A 16,414-nucleotide genomic window follows, 5' to 3' on the forward strand; every position below is an offset into this window, starting at 1 on the left:
CTATCTTCTCCTTTCTCATTCTCTTGATCTTTGGGGATTTATATCTTCATTCTTTTATTAAAATCTTAGTGGGATTTCCAGAGGGTGTGTATACCTGGACATATTAACTAGAAGCGTCCACTTAATCTGTCTTAATTTCTTCAACTGAAAAATGTAGAATACACCATCTACTATGGTAGCTACTATTACCATTATTTTTTAGCTTTTAAAGACATTTTATTGTGTATTTTCTACAAACCTAACTACACATCAAATCTTCAGCAAAAATTTGATTAATTTAAAAAGTAGATTTTAGCACACATGTACTCAATAACCATTTACTCAAATACATAAAAAGTACAATCTAAAGTAGATTTTCAATGCTATTTTCTCATTAATACTCAGCCTGTTCTTTTCTTTCAGAGTACATACAATTACATGTTTATAATGACTTCATTAGTGTCTATTTCCCTAATAGACCACACGCTATGAGGGTAGGTACCATATCTGTTTTGTTCACCTCTAATTACCAAGCATCCAGCCCAATGCCTGGCACACAGTGGGTGTTTAATAAGTATGTATTTGGTAAGTGAATGAAAGAATGATATTGATTCTACTTAATCTGTTCTAAAACTCAGAAAAAGGAATAAAGCTTCCCAATTATTTTTTTACAAAGCAGTCAAATGTTGGGGATGACTGGTTAGTGCCCAGCTCTTAGCAACAAAGTTGCCAGTTCAATCCTCACTTGGGCCTCTGTGAGCTGCCCACAACTAGATTGAAACAACTACTTGACTTGGAGCTGATGGGTCCTGGAAAAACACACTTAATAAACAAAAGTTTTTTTAAAAAAAGGCAGTCAAATGTTAATACTAAAAGCTGACAAAGAAAGCACATTAAAAAGGAAACTATAGACCTATCTCTTAGGAATATTGATACTAAAAATCCTAAAATATATGCACTGGCAAAGAGAATCCATGAAGATATTAAAATAACAGGGTTTGTTCTAGGAATGTAAAAATTGGTTCAATAAATAGGAAAACCATAAACTAACCACATTAATAGGTCAAAGTTAAAAAAACACACAAAAAAACAGAGGGGCTGCTGGAGTGTGGGATGAGGTAGAAGAGCCACATGTCAGACTGTCAAAATTAAGTTACTTTATAATTCTATCACAACAGATGCCTTATGTAAATTTTTGTTGTTGCACAGTACTTTATGCATTATTATTTTTGCCATACCTAATCCAAAAAACAAATGAAGATGCTCCCAAATAAAAGAAAGCTGTTCATTTGGTAACACAGAAAAATGTCCTACCATAAATTGTCTAGGGGAAACAAAAGCAGACTACAAAAGACAAGCGTGTGTGTGTGTGTGTGTGTGCATAGTCTTGAAGAACATCCACCACAATTTAAATAATGGTCATCTTCTAAATAACATGTATCACTATCTGATATTTTTCTTGTTTGATTATCCTCCCACCACTAGATTATTAACTTCATGAATACAAAAAATTTGTCCTTTTCCATGCTGTGTGCCTAGTACACAGTCACGTTTCAATGAACATTTATATAACGAATCAATCAATTCGTTTTCCAGGTCACCTGATTTCTCTACTTAACTGCCTCGAGTGGCTTCTCGCTGCCCAAAAATGCAATGCATACTCCTGCCGTGGCCATGCAAATTCGGCCCAGCCTTATTTCCTGTATCACGTCTTGACCCACCATCCCATGACTTACTAAATTCTAGCTACACTGATCTTTCCCTCAAGCTCTTTCCTCTCTTCTGGCCTTTGCACTGGTTGTTATTTCTGACTGCAATGCTCTTTCTCCAGTTCCTGCCAATCACTTAGCAACCTGTCTTCCTTTAGTGAAATCCAAAAGCTATCCCTCAGATAAACCTCTGATCACTCCACCTAAAGTAGGTGTTTTTTAAAGCACTCATTATAACATGCAATTATTTTATCAATTTACTTTCTTTTTTTTTGGGGGGGGGGGTCTATCTACCACACTAGAATGTAAGGTCCATAGATGCAGATACTCTTTGTCTCATTCACCCAAGCCCCCCAGTGCACAGCAGAGCTCCCACCACCACAGCAAATACTCAATACTCTATCAAGCTGTCTTGGGGAGGGCAAGCACAGGTAATTTTTGTATCATTTTTTATAGCTTTATGTATTATCTGAAGTGTTACATAAGCATAAATATAATCTGGGGGAAGTAAAGCTATTCTCATTTTGGAAAAAAAAGATATCCCATAGCCCTAAGTAGCAGCAAGTTAGTTTTTTAAAGTGAAGACAAAAATAGAGAAAACAAATGGAAATAGCATTTCCCATAAGCCAAAGAGTAATAAAGAGACCTGTAAAACAAAGCATCCCTATTAAAAAACAAAATATTATAGAATGAGAAATGCATGATTTTCATAAAAATTTAAAAATGTTTGCCATATGCAAAACTTTAAAAATTTCTAATATCAAGATAATCGTTCACAGAAATAACAAAACCCGCTGCTTTAAATTTCAAAAGATCTAAAATACTATAGGTCCGCACACCATATCATAGAATCCAATGAGGAGTTAGGAGCAAAGGCTCTCTAAACCTTAAGTACCATACAACAAGGTGTGGGGTGTGTCATCACCTGTGTTGATGGGTTGGGGGGGGTCCCTTGAGTCACTCCTTAAAGCCTCCAGCAAGTAGGGAACTAGGCTGTCCCTTCTCCCAGTTTCCTCTGCACCCAGCACTCTGGCAGGCAGCTCCACAGCCAGGTAAGTGGCCCCTGGCACAGTTGTCTCCCAGCACCCCCAGCAGCTATTTAGGGGGGTCGTGGGAGCTGAAGCCTGGTCTAAGGGCTGTACAAGCAAGCAGAGTGCTCCGGTCCTCTGTGATGTCCCCCCCAATACCCATAGGTGGATGGTTTTATTGTTATTTTACAATGATTGCCCCAAGATTCAGTCTCCTGGAGAGTCTTGTCCACAGGCTCCCAGTAACAAGGACAGATTGCAAATCCTAGACCTAATCCAAAAATCAAAATCTTTTCACTACAGTATCCCCAAATTATTCTAACTCATTGACCCTATAAGGCTTTCTCCATTATCCTTTACAGTAAACTCACCAACTATAGTCATGGGACTTTGCTGTATAATTTACAAAATTGAAAGGCCTATTGAACAAGGTTTTGAATACTCCTTAATCCCCAAGAAATGCTGGGACCACCAGCCTCTGGGATTTGGGAGGGAGGTGCTCCTCCCTCCTGCTAAGCCTCGCAGCCCTAACAAAACTCACCAAACATCAAATTAAATGGGGGAGGGAGGAAAATGAAGTATTTGGCCTGACTTAAGGACATCTTTACTTTTGACTCATGTTTTAACCAAGAAACCCAGGACATCCACATGCATTTCCTGGACCGCATCTGCACTTGCTGGAGGAAAATAAGGAGATGCTACAGAATTGTTACCACTATTGTGCAGTACATGTAGAAAACAGGAAAATCTGAACTCACAAAGCAAATTACAAAAATATATAAAGAGTCATGTAATTTAATTATGTACTATTTAAATTAACAAATTCACTTCGGGTATTTAGTATATCCAATGAGACAAAAACTGCTTTTAAAAAAATATTTTTTGGAGGTCAGCCATTTCGCTCAGTTGGTTAGAGCATGATGCTCGTAACACCAGGGTTGCCAGTTCGATCCCCACATGGGCCAGCATGAGCTGTGCCCTCTACAACTAGATTGAAACAACTACTTGACTTGGAGCTGATGGGTCCTGGGAAAACACACTTAAAACAAAAAAATAAAAATATTTTTTTGGGGATTATATCCACTGTGTAAAATGAGTTATACCTACGGTATGTAACATGACTTTTTCATTTAATTGTTGCTTACTTACTTTTGGATTTAATATTCAATTTTTGAAGATTAACATTCTCAAAATCCAATCCAACTACAAAAGATGTTTTTGTATATCAAGCAGATGCTTATTATCTATATATGTCAAATTCTGTTTTCTTTCTTGCTACGCTATATAAAAAGTCAACAGATTCTTTAGAGACCATACTTTCCATATTCAAAACTATGCACATTTTATTAGAATCACTTCAAATTTTATATGGTGACATGTTTAGACATCCTTATAAAGTAATTGACCTTTGTTCTGATTCCTCATGAAACTCGGTTTACTGATTTGTTTTAGCATTAAACGATCAGTCTGCAATGAAATGGTGGCAGTAAACTCATTACTCTATTTATTACAAGGATATTGCTAAGTAGTTTTATCCCTCTTACAAGAATATCCTAGAATAAATTTCTCTCAGGGACAGTTACATTTTAAGACCTGCTTCAGATCCTTTTGATTACTACAGATGACAAAAGGGAAAGTGACACCTATCCATGCCATATCGAAATTTTCTTTTCTTCTTTTTTTTTTTTTTTTTAAATTGAGACCACCCATAGATATATCCCATCCCAAATGCTCTGGGCAAAGAACAGGTCTGTTCATTAAAGGTGGTGCACAGAGAGGTACAGGATAACCCAGTGTGAAGCAGGAGCTTGAACTGGTCAAACCATGCCTCAACAGTTGGTGCCTCGAATATTCTTTCTCTTAATGAGGGAGCAGGTGTACCTAAAGGTTCTAAAAGGGTCTATTTCACCATGTCAAGGAGGGTAGTGAGTCTTTACACAGAATATTAGCTAGGGACTTAGTCCTCCAATTAAGTGTTATCAAAATATTATTAAGAGAAAACAGGAATTATGCCCCAGACACATTTCTTCTAACAAAAGTAGTAATTTTAAAAACAGAAGCCAAGTTTAAAAACAAAAACAAAATGCCAATTGAGTTAATCAATAAAAGTAAAAGCTGATTCTTTTGGAATAAAATCGATAACCTTTTAGCATATATAATCAAGAAAGAAAAAATTTAAAATCGGGAACAAAAAGGACATAATCACAAATATAGAGAAAAGATTTCTACAATTATAAATTACTATACACAATTTATACCAGTAAACTTGAAAACTAAGAATTTATCAACATTGGTCTAAATGGAAGAAACATCTGAATAAACCAATTATGATGAAAGGCTGAAAAGAGTAGTCATAGTTCTACCCCCTCTTGCAAAAGACAAGTCCCAGAGTTTCATTATCAAGTTTCACCTTTCACTTGTCAGATTATCAAAAATCGACAAGTTTGGCAATGCATTCTGTTGGGGAAGTCATGGGAAACAAAGTGAAAAGCAAAAGACCAGGAGAAAAATATATACTATGTAGTTTATCAAAGATTTATTTATACATTAAGATAGACATATCAATAGAATATAAAAATGGAAATTCACAGTACAGGAATTATGAATAGCCACTAAACACACTTCAAAACATCTCCAATTTATAGATTTTAGAAGTCAAATAATCCCAAGCAACATAAAGATGCATTACAGTGCAACAGCAGAAAGCTGAAAACAAAGAAAAATATCAAAGCAGCCAGAGAAAAAAGTATTGAGACTGACAGTTGACTTCTCAATAGCAATCATGGAAACCAAAAGATAGAGGAATAAGATCTTCCATGTACTAAAAACAACTGCCAAACTAAACTGCTCTATTCAGCAAAAACATCCTTCATAAGTGACAGTGAAACAAAGACATTTTCAGGTAAACAAAACTTGAGACAGTTCATCCTCAAAAGCCCTTCAATAAAAGCCATTCCAAAGGACATACTTTAATTAGAAGGAAAATGGCCCCAGATGGATGGTCTAAAAGATAAAAGAAGCAATGAATAACAAAGTAATAAAAATGTGGGAAATATACATAAGCACTGACTGTAAAATATAACAATAATTCTAAACAGGTATGCTTCTGTCTGGTAAGAATGTTTTTAAAAATTTATATGACAGTTAACATATAAGTGATGAAGAGGCTGAATGAAGTTAAACTTCTAAGGTTCTGGTATTGTCTAATAGGAAGGTAAAGATGCTGGTTATTTTTAGATTATGAAGAGTCAAAGACACATGATATTTCTAGGCTAACTATAAAGAAAAAAAAAAAGCACAGAATTTCCAAACTATTATGTGAGAAAAATGGAATGATAAAACATATTAAGTCAATATTTAAAAAATAAAAAAAGGAGAGAAAAAGAAATATAGAGCAGCCAGGACAAATAGAAAGCACAAAATAAGAGCAATTGTAAATATAAAAATGTAAATATCCCAGCTAAAAATGTTTTAAAATTGCATTAAAAAATTCCAACAGGTGCTCTTTAAGAGACATCTCAAACACACAAGTGCATATGAATCTACAGCTATCTCAAAAGTTTTTTTAATTTATTAAATTAACACAAAAAGAAACATACAATAGAAATACCACAAAATTAAAAAAAAGTCACTGAAAAGACAATTCTGACTGATAAACTAGACGCAAGATGAATTAACAGAAAGAGAGGAAATGGACAGAAACATTCAATATCAGAAATGAAAAAAAGGAGACATAATTCCATATGCTTCTGACATTAACGATAGTAAGGGGACACTCTTAACTATAGGGGCTGGCCAGTTAGCTCAATTGGTTAGAGCATGGTGCTAATAACACTAAGGTTACCGGTTCGATACCCACATGGGCCTCTGTGAGCTGGGCCCTCCTTAAAAACAACAACTCTGTGCCAAAAAATGTTAAAAATTTAGACAAAATGGACAAGAGTCCTAGAAAAATCTAACTCACCACAACTGACAAAATTACCAAAAAAAATTTGGATAATACTGTAACCACTAAAGAAATTACATCACTAGTCAAAAATCTGCCAGTAGCAAAACTTCAGACCCAAGTGGATTCAATGGTAAATTCTACCACAATTAGTTATCCACATGAGAATAAAGTTAAATTATATCTGTTCTCCAAACTACACACAAATAATTCCAAGTATACAGGCATGAAATGGAAACCTTTAAAATTAAGGATTTCTGCTCATCAAAAACACCACAAAGAGACAGAAATGGTATTTGCAACCCATTTCTAAATACACAAGTGAGGCCAGATTTTCTTTATATACTTCAACCAAAACAATATATTGCAACAGATGGAATGCAGAAGCCGACATGAGACTCCATAGTCATTAAAGATCTTTGCAAGTGTAAAACAAAGCTACTCTTGTCACTAATTTTTTGTTTTGTTTTGGAAAATAGTGATTTTTTATTAAAAATGTTATTTATGTTAAAGCGTACTAGGTTTTTTATTATTACTAGAGGTAGCAATAAATATACCAAGAGATGTCACATCTATTATATTTAAAATTAGCTAGTTTGAATGTCTAATATAATCCAAATAAACAAAAGATCTTCAGAGGTCCTCAGTAGCTTTTAAAAGTGTTAAGGAGTCCCGAAATCAAAAAGTTTCTGAATTGCTGAACTATAGGCACATGCTTCAACATGGATGAATCTCAGGAACATAATGTTTAACAAAAGTAATTCACAGAATATACAGTATGATCCTATTTAAATAAAGTTCCAAAACAGGTGGAGTTATATGTTGGTTAAGGGTACATATATAGTTGATAAAATTATAAAGAAAGGCAAGAGAATAACACAAAATTCAGGATATCCATGGTGATGGGGTGGGGAACACTTTGCTACTGGGGAGCAGTAAAGGCTTCTACAGCACTTGCGATGTTGTATTAAGCTGGGTACAGAGATATATTTTTTTGTTTTACAGTACATATAAATGACATATTTCACAACAAAAATTTTAATAGAAGAAACAAGAAGACATACCTATTCTCCTAGAAGGAAAAACTCAAAAGAATGTCTCTCTTCTCAAATTAATCTATAAATTCAATGCAATCACAAACAATATCCCAACAAGATTTTCTACAGAACTTGAAAGGATGGTTCTAAATTTCATCTGGAAGAAAAATGCAAAAAGAGAGCCCAAAGCTTTTTTCAAAAGAAAGCACAAAAATATATTATAAAGCTACAATCATCAAAACAGTCTGGCAATAGCTAAGTAGGTTAAAGAATAGTTCAGAACCCCCAAAAATAAATGAGCAAAGGATGACCAGGCAACTTTCTTATTACCCAAGGAAGACAAAAATTAAAATGAGATGTTATTTTCAACTATTAGAAGATTAGTAAGATATTAAAGAAATGTTACCATCCAATGTTGGCCAGCAAGGAGATAAAAACACACCTTTTGAGTGAAGATAAAGGGGTACAATCATTTCAGGACAATTTAACAGCATTATTAACCAGCATTCCAATAGAGAATCAATTCTACAGAAATACTGTCAATAGGAAATCAATTCTACAGAAATACTGTCATGAGCACCTGAAGCATTGTTTATAATACCAGAAAACACAGTCACTGCAGCATCATTAACTATAGGGGAAAACTTGAAAATAACTTAAACATCCCTTCAGAGAGGGATGAAAAACTCACCTTTGATAAATAAATGCCATATCTATTTCATTATACTAAATAGATACCACAGTGCATTTAATTAACAGATGACTATGTCTCAGGCAAGTTTTTAGGCACTGAGAATTTTAATTCATTTAAGCGACTATGTTGTTGTTACAGGAGATGCTCATGATACAGCTCCTTTTAAAGAGAACTGATAACGTTTGAGAAATGTCCTGAAAACACAAAATTTCAAACACTGTTCTTTGTCTTTCTTAAAATAATTGTGTACAATGTCACTTTTTATTCTTCTCTAGTCTGGGTTAGTTATTTACTGATGTACTGAACATATTATACAGTGCCATCCGGTTCTAAAAGGTAGTTTTTCAACAGAAGAGCAGTCTTATACCATTAAGGAGTATCTGCTTGGTATAAACTTCCTGACTAGGCTTACCACCAATCTGGATCCTATAATTTTAAATATCATATACACACCCCTTTTCCCGTCTAATGTTTTTTTCAGGGGAACACTGTGGGCCTTCAGATCACTAATGTTAGTACAGTAACACCATACAAAACACTTACGTTTAGAATACGTTTTCATAAACCTTATTCTAATTTTACCTTACAGGGAGAATAAAGGTTAAATTTTTGGATTGCAAATAGACAAATGGTAATTAAATGAAACTTGAGGATTTTCAAAGTACCTTCCTCAAATGTTGAGGTTAACCTGCCACGTTCTCCCACAAAATGCAGCTTGGTGCCTCTTTCAGACAAACTGCTGGGTTGCAGGGACCAACCCATTATGACATTCCTTCTGTGCTACTTCACATGTTTTTGCTAAATAACTCTCCCTATGGAGACACGTCTTCCTTTTATAACTACCTTTTAAAAGAAAGGGGCATGCGCTGCCATGAAGTCCCTCCAGAAAGAAACCTGAGGGGCAAGGTTCCTGAAGAACCCTTAGAAAGTTATTTAACAGCCCATAGCAAACGAGCAGAGCTTCAACTGCATATTTATTATAACGCCCACATGGATGCCGACCCCTCTGAAAAGCAACTCAAAGGAAATGTTTAAACCGTCCTAGACGCTGCCTCACACACGGGAAGGATGAATTCTGACGCCCTATAGGGACTTGTAAAAGGCTGACTTCCTGGAACAAACTAAGATCGACACTGAGAACGGCCACAGGTGGTAAGAGGGGTAGTAAAATGTAAAAAGCAGCAGAGCAAAAACGATTCTGAAGCCCACCGGCCCCTCCCGCCCCACGCACCCCAGAGCAGGGAAAACAGGCAGGAAAGGCAGCGTTAGTCATTCATCATGCAAGAAAAGCACGCCAAGACTTTTATAACTTTTAACATTTCAACGACAGCAGCGAAGCCCCCAGGAGGAACCACAGACGCCCCGGCAGCTCACGCCAAGCATTTAGCCCTGGAGGCCGGGGTCTCCCCTCCCGCCCAGGGGTCTACAAAGGTGCACAAACCAAGGGGCGCACCCCGAGGAACTTTTTTACCTGTCTTCTGCGCTGTCGCCGCCGCCGAGGACTTGGGATTATTCAATTTCCTCCTCATGCTTTTCTACGCTGTCCGCTCCTCCACACACGCGCTTCCTTTTGGTCCGCCCCTCGCGGCCAAATGTGAGACGTCTTTGGACCCTGTTACCAAGCTGCCTTCTCTGCCTCCCTCCCGGCTAGGGAGCCCCCGAGCCGCCTTTTTTCGGGACTCTCCTCCCGGATTTCCAGTGGGCGCTCTCGGCCCCCGCTTTGCACGGGTTCGCCCGAGGCGCGCGGGACCCTCCACGTCGCAGCCCGTCCTTCCTCTCCGCCCAGGAGCGTGCGGGGGGCGGCCCTGAGGCGCAGGCGGGAGGGACACGGGCCCGGGCCCGGAGTCCACGCTCGAAGCCCGCAGGGCCCACCGCGCTAGTCAGCCAACCGTCGTCCCTCCCCCACAGTCACAGAAAGCAACCCACCCCGAGAAGCCCCTCGGCCCGAGGGAACATGCCGAGTTTCTCCGTGACGCCACTGGCAACCGGAAGTAAAACCCCAAGGCCTCGGCAAAGGCGGGGAAAGAGAAAGTGAAAACTGAACTGTGGCGCACCCCCAAAAGGCAGAGCCAATCACGCAGGAGAAGTCGACGCGCAGGCGCCGACTGCGGCAGGCGTCCACGCGGCGCTGCCTTCTTATCTCTGCGCAGACTCGAGGCCGCAACGCGCCCTGGGATTGGACGACGGAATCTGGCGTGCACAGCGTCGGAGCGGGCCCGGCGTGTCGCGGGACTGGCGCGTCGCCGAATGTGGAAAAAGGGAATGGAAAAAACGCGGAATACCTCTGTGACGTGCCTACGCGTGCCGTGGGGGTTCGGGTGCTGCACGGGCGGGCGGCTTTGCGTCTCTCGCCGAAGCTGCCGTGATGACGCTTGTTTGGTTTTCTCCAAAAGAAGCATTTATGAATTTTCGTCTGTTGTAATTTAATAAACGTTAAATCCATGTAACATTTGTTTACGTGGTAAACGGAACAGGGAACAGGGAACGTGGTAGTTCCCTAGGAAAACATCTTTAGAACTTTATTATCTATGCATAGAGAGCTAAGGGACCACAAATATCAATTCTACCAATGAGATATATTAACGTACTATAGACACCATGAGCCAGGCGCTGTTAACACAGGATGGGAACAGAAAAATCTACTTTCATTATCAACTTTTTTACGGTGGCCAGATGCGGAATGAGGCACTAAGATTACAGTCGTGAAGAAACTAGAAAAGGACACTGCACATAATGAAATTTATTCTACAGGTGGATGACAGTTACAAGTAAACCACCACAACAAAAATAGAATTTCATTTAACAATGCTGCTGTGAAAACCAATTGGAAATGCTGGTCGATGGGGTTGGAGTCTGGAGGCCGGTGGCAGAACAGGCAGAGCTACAAGGTCTCACTGAAAAAGGGACGTTTCAGCTCAAACCCCAATGATAAAAGCATGCCAAACCAGTCTTTAAAAGACGGGAGAAGAGCTTTTCAAGCAGAAAACAAAACGAGGTTGACTGTAGAAACAGAGAATGAAACAACAGATATTTTGGAAATACACAAAACCAGAGTGTACAAGTCTCTCATGTATCACAGAGCAAATACTTATGAAACCACTACCCTGGTGTCGTGCGGGGCAGCCTGCGGGGTCTCTGGTCCGCTCCCCACATAAGAACGCAGGACGTGGTGAGGCCAAACAGGAACACCCACGGAGCCATAGGTAGGGGAGTCATACCACTATAGTCTCACTGGCAGCTGGGTTGGAGACACAGGAAGCAGGAGCCACACTGTCTGCAACCTGCTGTCCACTTCTCTGCAATCCACAACCCGCACTCCGCCGTGCTAACTGCAATCCGCACTTGCCAGCCCAGCCACCATCTTCTTGCTAGCCCCATTTTTTCTGCTAGCATAGCCACAGCAGTTATATTAGTGGCCAATGGCTTAGGGGTTACAGCTGACGGCCAACTAGCCACAGCTGATGGCCATCTGATCACAGTTGATGGCCATTTACTACCTGAGCCAGCACCTTTCTAGGTGAGGCCGAGAGCCTGGAAACCGCTTTCTGGGGCTCTGTCCCCACACCTGGTCAAGAAATAGAACATGGCCCAAACCCCAGAAGTTCCCTTTTGTGCCACCTCCTAATCAATACCCACCCCCCTTTCCTTATCATCAAACCTAACCACTAATCTAATTTCCATGGTCACCTCTTCCTTACCTTTCTTTATAGGTTTGCTACCTAAATATACATCCCTAAACTTTATCATTTAGTTTTGCTTGTGGTTTGAACTTTACATAAATTGAATGATTTTTGTGCTTGGTTTCTTTGGAGTAACTTTGTTTGTGAGTAACGTGTTTTTCTGTGCACTTACTTTTTCATTTTCACTGCTATACAGCTATCGCTTTCAGAAAATTTGCGTTTTGACACTTCACTTTTACAGAAGCTCTACCTTAGTACCTGTTTTCACTACAAAAAAGGCCATTACCATACAAATGTAGCAAAGTAACTGTGGGGACAGAGCCCCAGAGAGCAGTTTCCAGGCTCTCGGCCTCACATAGAAAGGTGCTGGCTCAGGTAGTAAATGGCCATCAACTGTGATTGGATGGCCATCAGCTCTGGCTAGTTGGCCGTCAGCTGTAACCAGTGAGCCATTGGCCACTAATATAACTGCTGTGGCTACGCTAGCAGAGAATGGGGGCTAGCAAGAGCGGATTGCAGAGAGGCGGATGTCGCCAGTGAGAATATAGTGATATGACTCCCCTACCTATGGCTCCCTGGGTGTTCCTTTTTGGCCTCACCATATTCTGCGTTCTTATGTGGGGAGCGGGACCAGAGACCCGCAGGCCGCCCTGCACGACAGTAACATCACGTGATGTTTTGGAAAGCGGGAGATAGTCTTCACTTTTCGCCATTTTGGTTTCATAAGGAATGTTCTACTTTCGGATAGCAGGGGATAGCTGCAGAGTCGATACGGATGTAGCACATTTTCTTTATCCATTGTACTGTTGATCATCCTTTAGATTGTTTCCAGTTCTTGGCTATTATGAACCACGCTGCTTGAACATTCTTATTGTTCCTTTGTGCACATGTGCATCATTTCTGTTGGGTGTACACCATTCTGGATATGATTTGGATTTTTTTTTCAGTAAATATTTATTCTCTTTCCCCTCCCACTGTTGGCAAGTTTACTTCTCTAGTCCATTGTTATTGGCCGATAGAAAATTAGCAGACATGATATGAACCGGACTCTTAAGTGTGTTTGTACAATTTGATTTGGCTCTTTAGCTCAGATGATGCACATGAGAAGACCGTGTCTCATGTAGCCATTGCCTCTTCAGCCTGGGCTCTCAGACCAAACATATGTTGAGCAGATGTGAATCCAACCTGCAGCCCAAATCCAGTTTAGATTTGCAGAACCTTAGACATCCGGAAGATTGGTGAGAATGAGAATTAATGCAGTTGTCATAAGCCACTGAGTTTGGGGTGATTTATTATGCAGAATTATTGTGGCAATAAAGGAGGTCTATGTTCAACTTTAATAGATAATGCCAAACTTTTTGCAAATTGGTTTTACCAAGTTACATTTCACAAGCAATGTATGAGAATTCTAGTTACACTACATTTATTGCCAACACTTTTCTTTCTTTAATATTTTTACTGGGGAACAGTGTGTTTTTCCAGGACCCATCAGCTCCAAGTCAAGTTGTTGTTTTCAATCTAGCGCAGGGTGCAGCTCACTGACCCACGTGGAAGTTGAACCGGCGACCTTGGTGTTATGAGCACTGCACTCTAACCAACTGAGCCAACCGGCTGCCAACACTTCTCAATTTTAGCTACTCTGGAGGGTGTGTTACGGTTTGAATTTGCATTGCCTCCAACTTTGTTCTTTTTCAAATATGTTTTGGCCATGCTTTTATGAATTTCTGTATAAATTTTAGAATAAGCTTATTTTCTACCTAAAAAAAAAATCTCCCCAAAAATGTTATAATTTTTGTTCAATATATAGATCAATTTGAGCAGAAATAACATCTTAATATTTTATTTTCAAATTCATTAACATGATATATTTATTTATTTAGGTCTTTTTAAAATTTCTCTGAGCAATATTTATAGTTTTCAGTGTACAGGTCTAGTACACATTTTGTTATATTTAGCTCTTTATGTTTTTGATGGTATTTAAAAGTTCTACTTTACAATGGTTTGTTGCTAATATATAGAAATAAAATTGATTTTTCTATATTAACCTTCTACTCAAAACTTGCTGAACTCACTTACTAGATCTAATAACTGTGTGTGTGTATGTGTGTGTGATGTGTGTTCTTTAAGATTTTCTAAGACAAAAGTGTTGACTGCAAATAAAAATACTTTTTTTACACCTGAAACCTATGTAACTTTACAAACAATTGTCAGCCCAATAAACTTTAATAAAAAATAAATAAATAAAATTTAATTAAAAATACTTTTTCCCCCAATCTATATTTTTTCCTGTTTGCATTTTTTAAAGCCTCTAATTCAGTGATTAATATAACAGGTGAGAGCAAACATTTTTATCTTATCACTGATCTTAGGAGAAAAGCATATAGTTTTTCACCATCAAGTATAATATTAGCTTTGGTGTTCTGCATCCTTTTTTAGGTTGAGGAGCTTCCCTTTTATTTCTAGTTTTTGAGAGCTTTTATCATAAATAGGTGTTGAATTTTATCTGCATCTATTGAGAGGATTATATAGTTTTTCTTGTTTGGCCTACAAATAGGGTGAATTATATTAAGTGATTTTCAAATGTTAAGCCAATCATGAGTTCCTGGGATAAGACCAATTTAATTAGGATGCATTAACATTCTTTTCTTCTTTGAAAAGTGAAATTGTTACTTGTTTAAGGAGGAGGTAACGGTTCTTGTTGACAATCTTTTCAGTGTCATAGTTTTTTGGAAAGGAAAAAGATTTGCAGAATTTTTTAAAATCCTTTTTTATATTACTGGACATGAAGCACTGATATTTTGTTAAGGATCTTGGCATTTATGTTCATGAGGAATATTGGTCTATAGTTTACTTCTCTTGTAATGTCTTATTTTGGATATTAGGGTAACTCTAGCCTCACAGATGAGTTGGTAAGTATTCCCTCCTCTTTTAATTTTCAAAATACTTTGATTAAAATTGGTAGATATTTCTTCCAAAATTGCCGAATAGAATTAAGCAGTGAAATCATCAGGGCTGGCATTTTCTTTACAGGAAGGTTTTTAAGTACATATTTTATTTCTTTAATAGATACAGAGTTATTAAGAATATCTATTTCAAAGGAAGAGAGTTCGACCAATACTACTATCATATCAGAGTGACTGTGGGCATACCCAAAGCTGTACCTCCCTGAAGAGAAACAACAGAAGCTCAAAACTGTGTGTATGGGGAAATATACATCATAAAATAATCTAGCAAGTCACTAAATAAAGAAGCAAATAACATTAACACGCCTGTAAGTGGGGAGGAGAGGTAAGTACACAGAGTTGGGGCAATTTACTATCTAAAATGTCCAGCTTCCAACCAAGGATTATGAAGCTTGCAAAGAAACAGGAGAGTACGCCCCATACAGTGAGGGGGAAAAAAAGCAAGCAACAGAAACTCCTGTGAGAGTGACTAATGTTGGATTTAACAGAGAAAGACTTCAAAGTGGCCATTATAAATATGTTCAACAAACTAAAGGAAAGTGTGATAAAAGAAGTAAAAGAAGGTATGACAACGTCACATCAAATGGAAAATATCAATAAAGAGAAGATATAAGAAATATCTAAATGTAAAGTATGAAGTTGAAAAGCACAATAACTGAAAAAACACTAGAGGGGTTCAACAAAAGGTTTTATACTGAAGAAGGAAAAATAAACAAACTTGAAGATAGATGAATAGGGATTATGCAAGCTGAAGAACAGAGGAGGGGAAAAGGAGTGAAGAAAGATAATCAGAGCTTTGGAGAAATGTGGGATAATACTGAGTACACAAACCTATGTGTAGTGGGAGTAAAAATAAAGAGAAATAAAAGAGAAAAATATTCAAAGAAATAATGGCCTTTCCCCCAATTTGTTGAAAAACAATAATATACACATCCAGGAAGCTCAATAAACTCCAAGTGAGATAAATTCAAAGAGATTCACAGACACATGTTGTCTGAAAATCAAAGACAAGGACAAAACCTTGAAAGTAGCAACAGAAAAAATGACATTACTTACAAGAGAATCCCAATAATATCAGAAAAATGACTTCACTTACAAGAGAATCCCAATAATATTAAGAGCTGACCTCTCAGCAGAAACAAGAATCTAGAAGGCAGTGGGATGACATATTTAAAGTGCTCAAAGGAAAAAAATCCTGTTAACCAAGGATCCTATATCCAGCAAATCTATCTTCAAAAAATGAAGATGAATAAGAGACTGTCCCAGGTAAACAAAAACAAAGAATTTATTACTCGCAGATAAGCCTTACAATAAATATTAAAGAAATCCTTCATGTTGAAACCAAGTGACCAAGATGGTAATCTGAATTCACATGAAA

The 16,414-nt window shown here is 38.1% G+C and overlaps 1 protein-coding gene across 3 annotated transcripts in view; it reads right to left on the bottom strand.

Annotated features, from left to right (window-relative positions):
* Window positions 1–10,458, bottom strand: part of TASOR2 (transcription activation suppressor family member 2) — an 81,540-nt gene extending 71,082 nt beyond the window's left edge. The window contains exons 1-2 of one of the 3 annotated variants that reach the window (XM_081044642.1): window positions 9,865–10,458; window positions 7,727–7,856 (exon numbers count right to left, since the gene is read on the bottom strand). Coding sequence is in view for 1 of the 3 variants with exons in the window: in XM_081044638.1 (XP_080900764.1) it covers window positions 9,865–9,922 (58 nt within the window). In the remaining 2 variants the exon portion in view is untranslated. The remainder of the gene's footprint in view (window positions 1–7,726; window positions 7,857–9,864) is intronic. The other 2 variants (XM_081044641.1, XM_081044638.1) reach the window with 2 other exon arrangements.
* Window positions 10,459–16,414: the final 5,956 nt, after the last annotated feature.

The sequence above is a fragment of the Rhinolophus hipposideros genome, assembly GCF_964194185.1.
Source record: "Rhinolophus hipposideros genome assembly, chromosome: 1".
Classification (NCBI taxonomy): Eukaryota; Metazoa; Chordata; class Mammalia; order Chiroptera; family Rhinolophidae; genus Rhinolophus; species Rhinolophus hipposideros.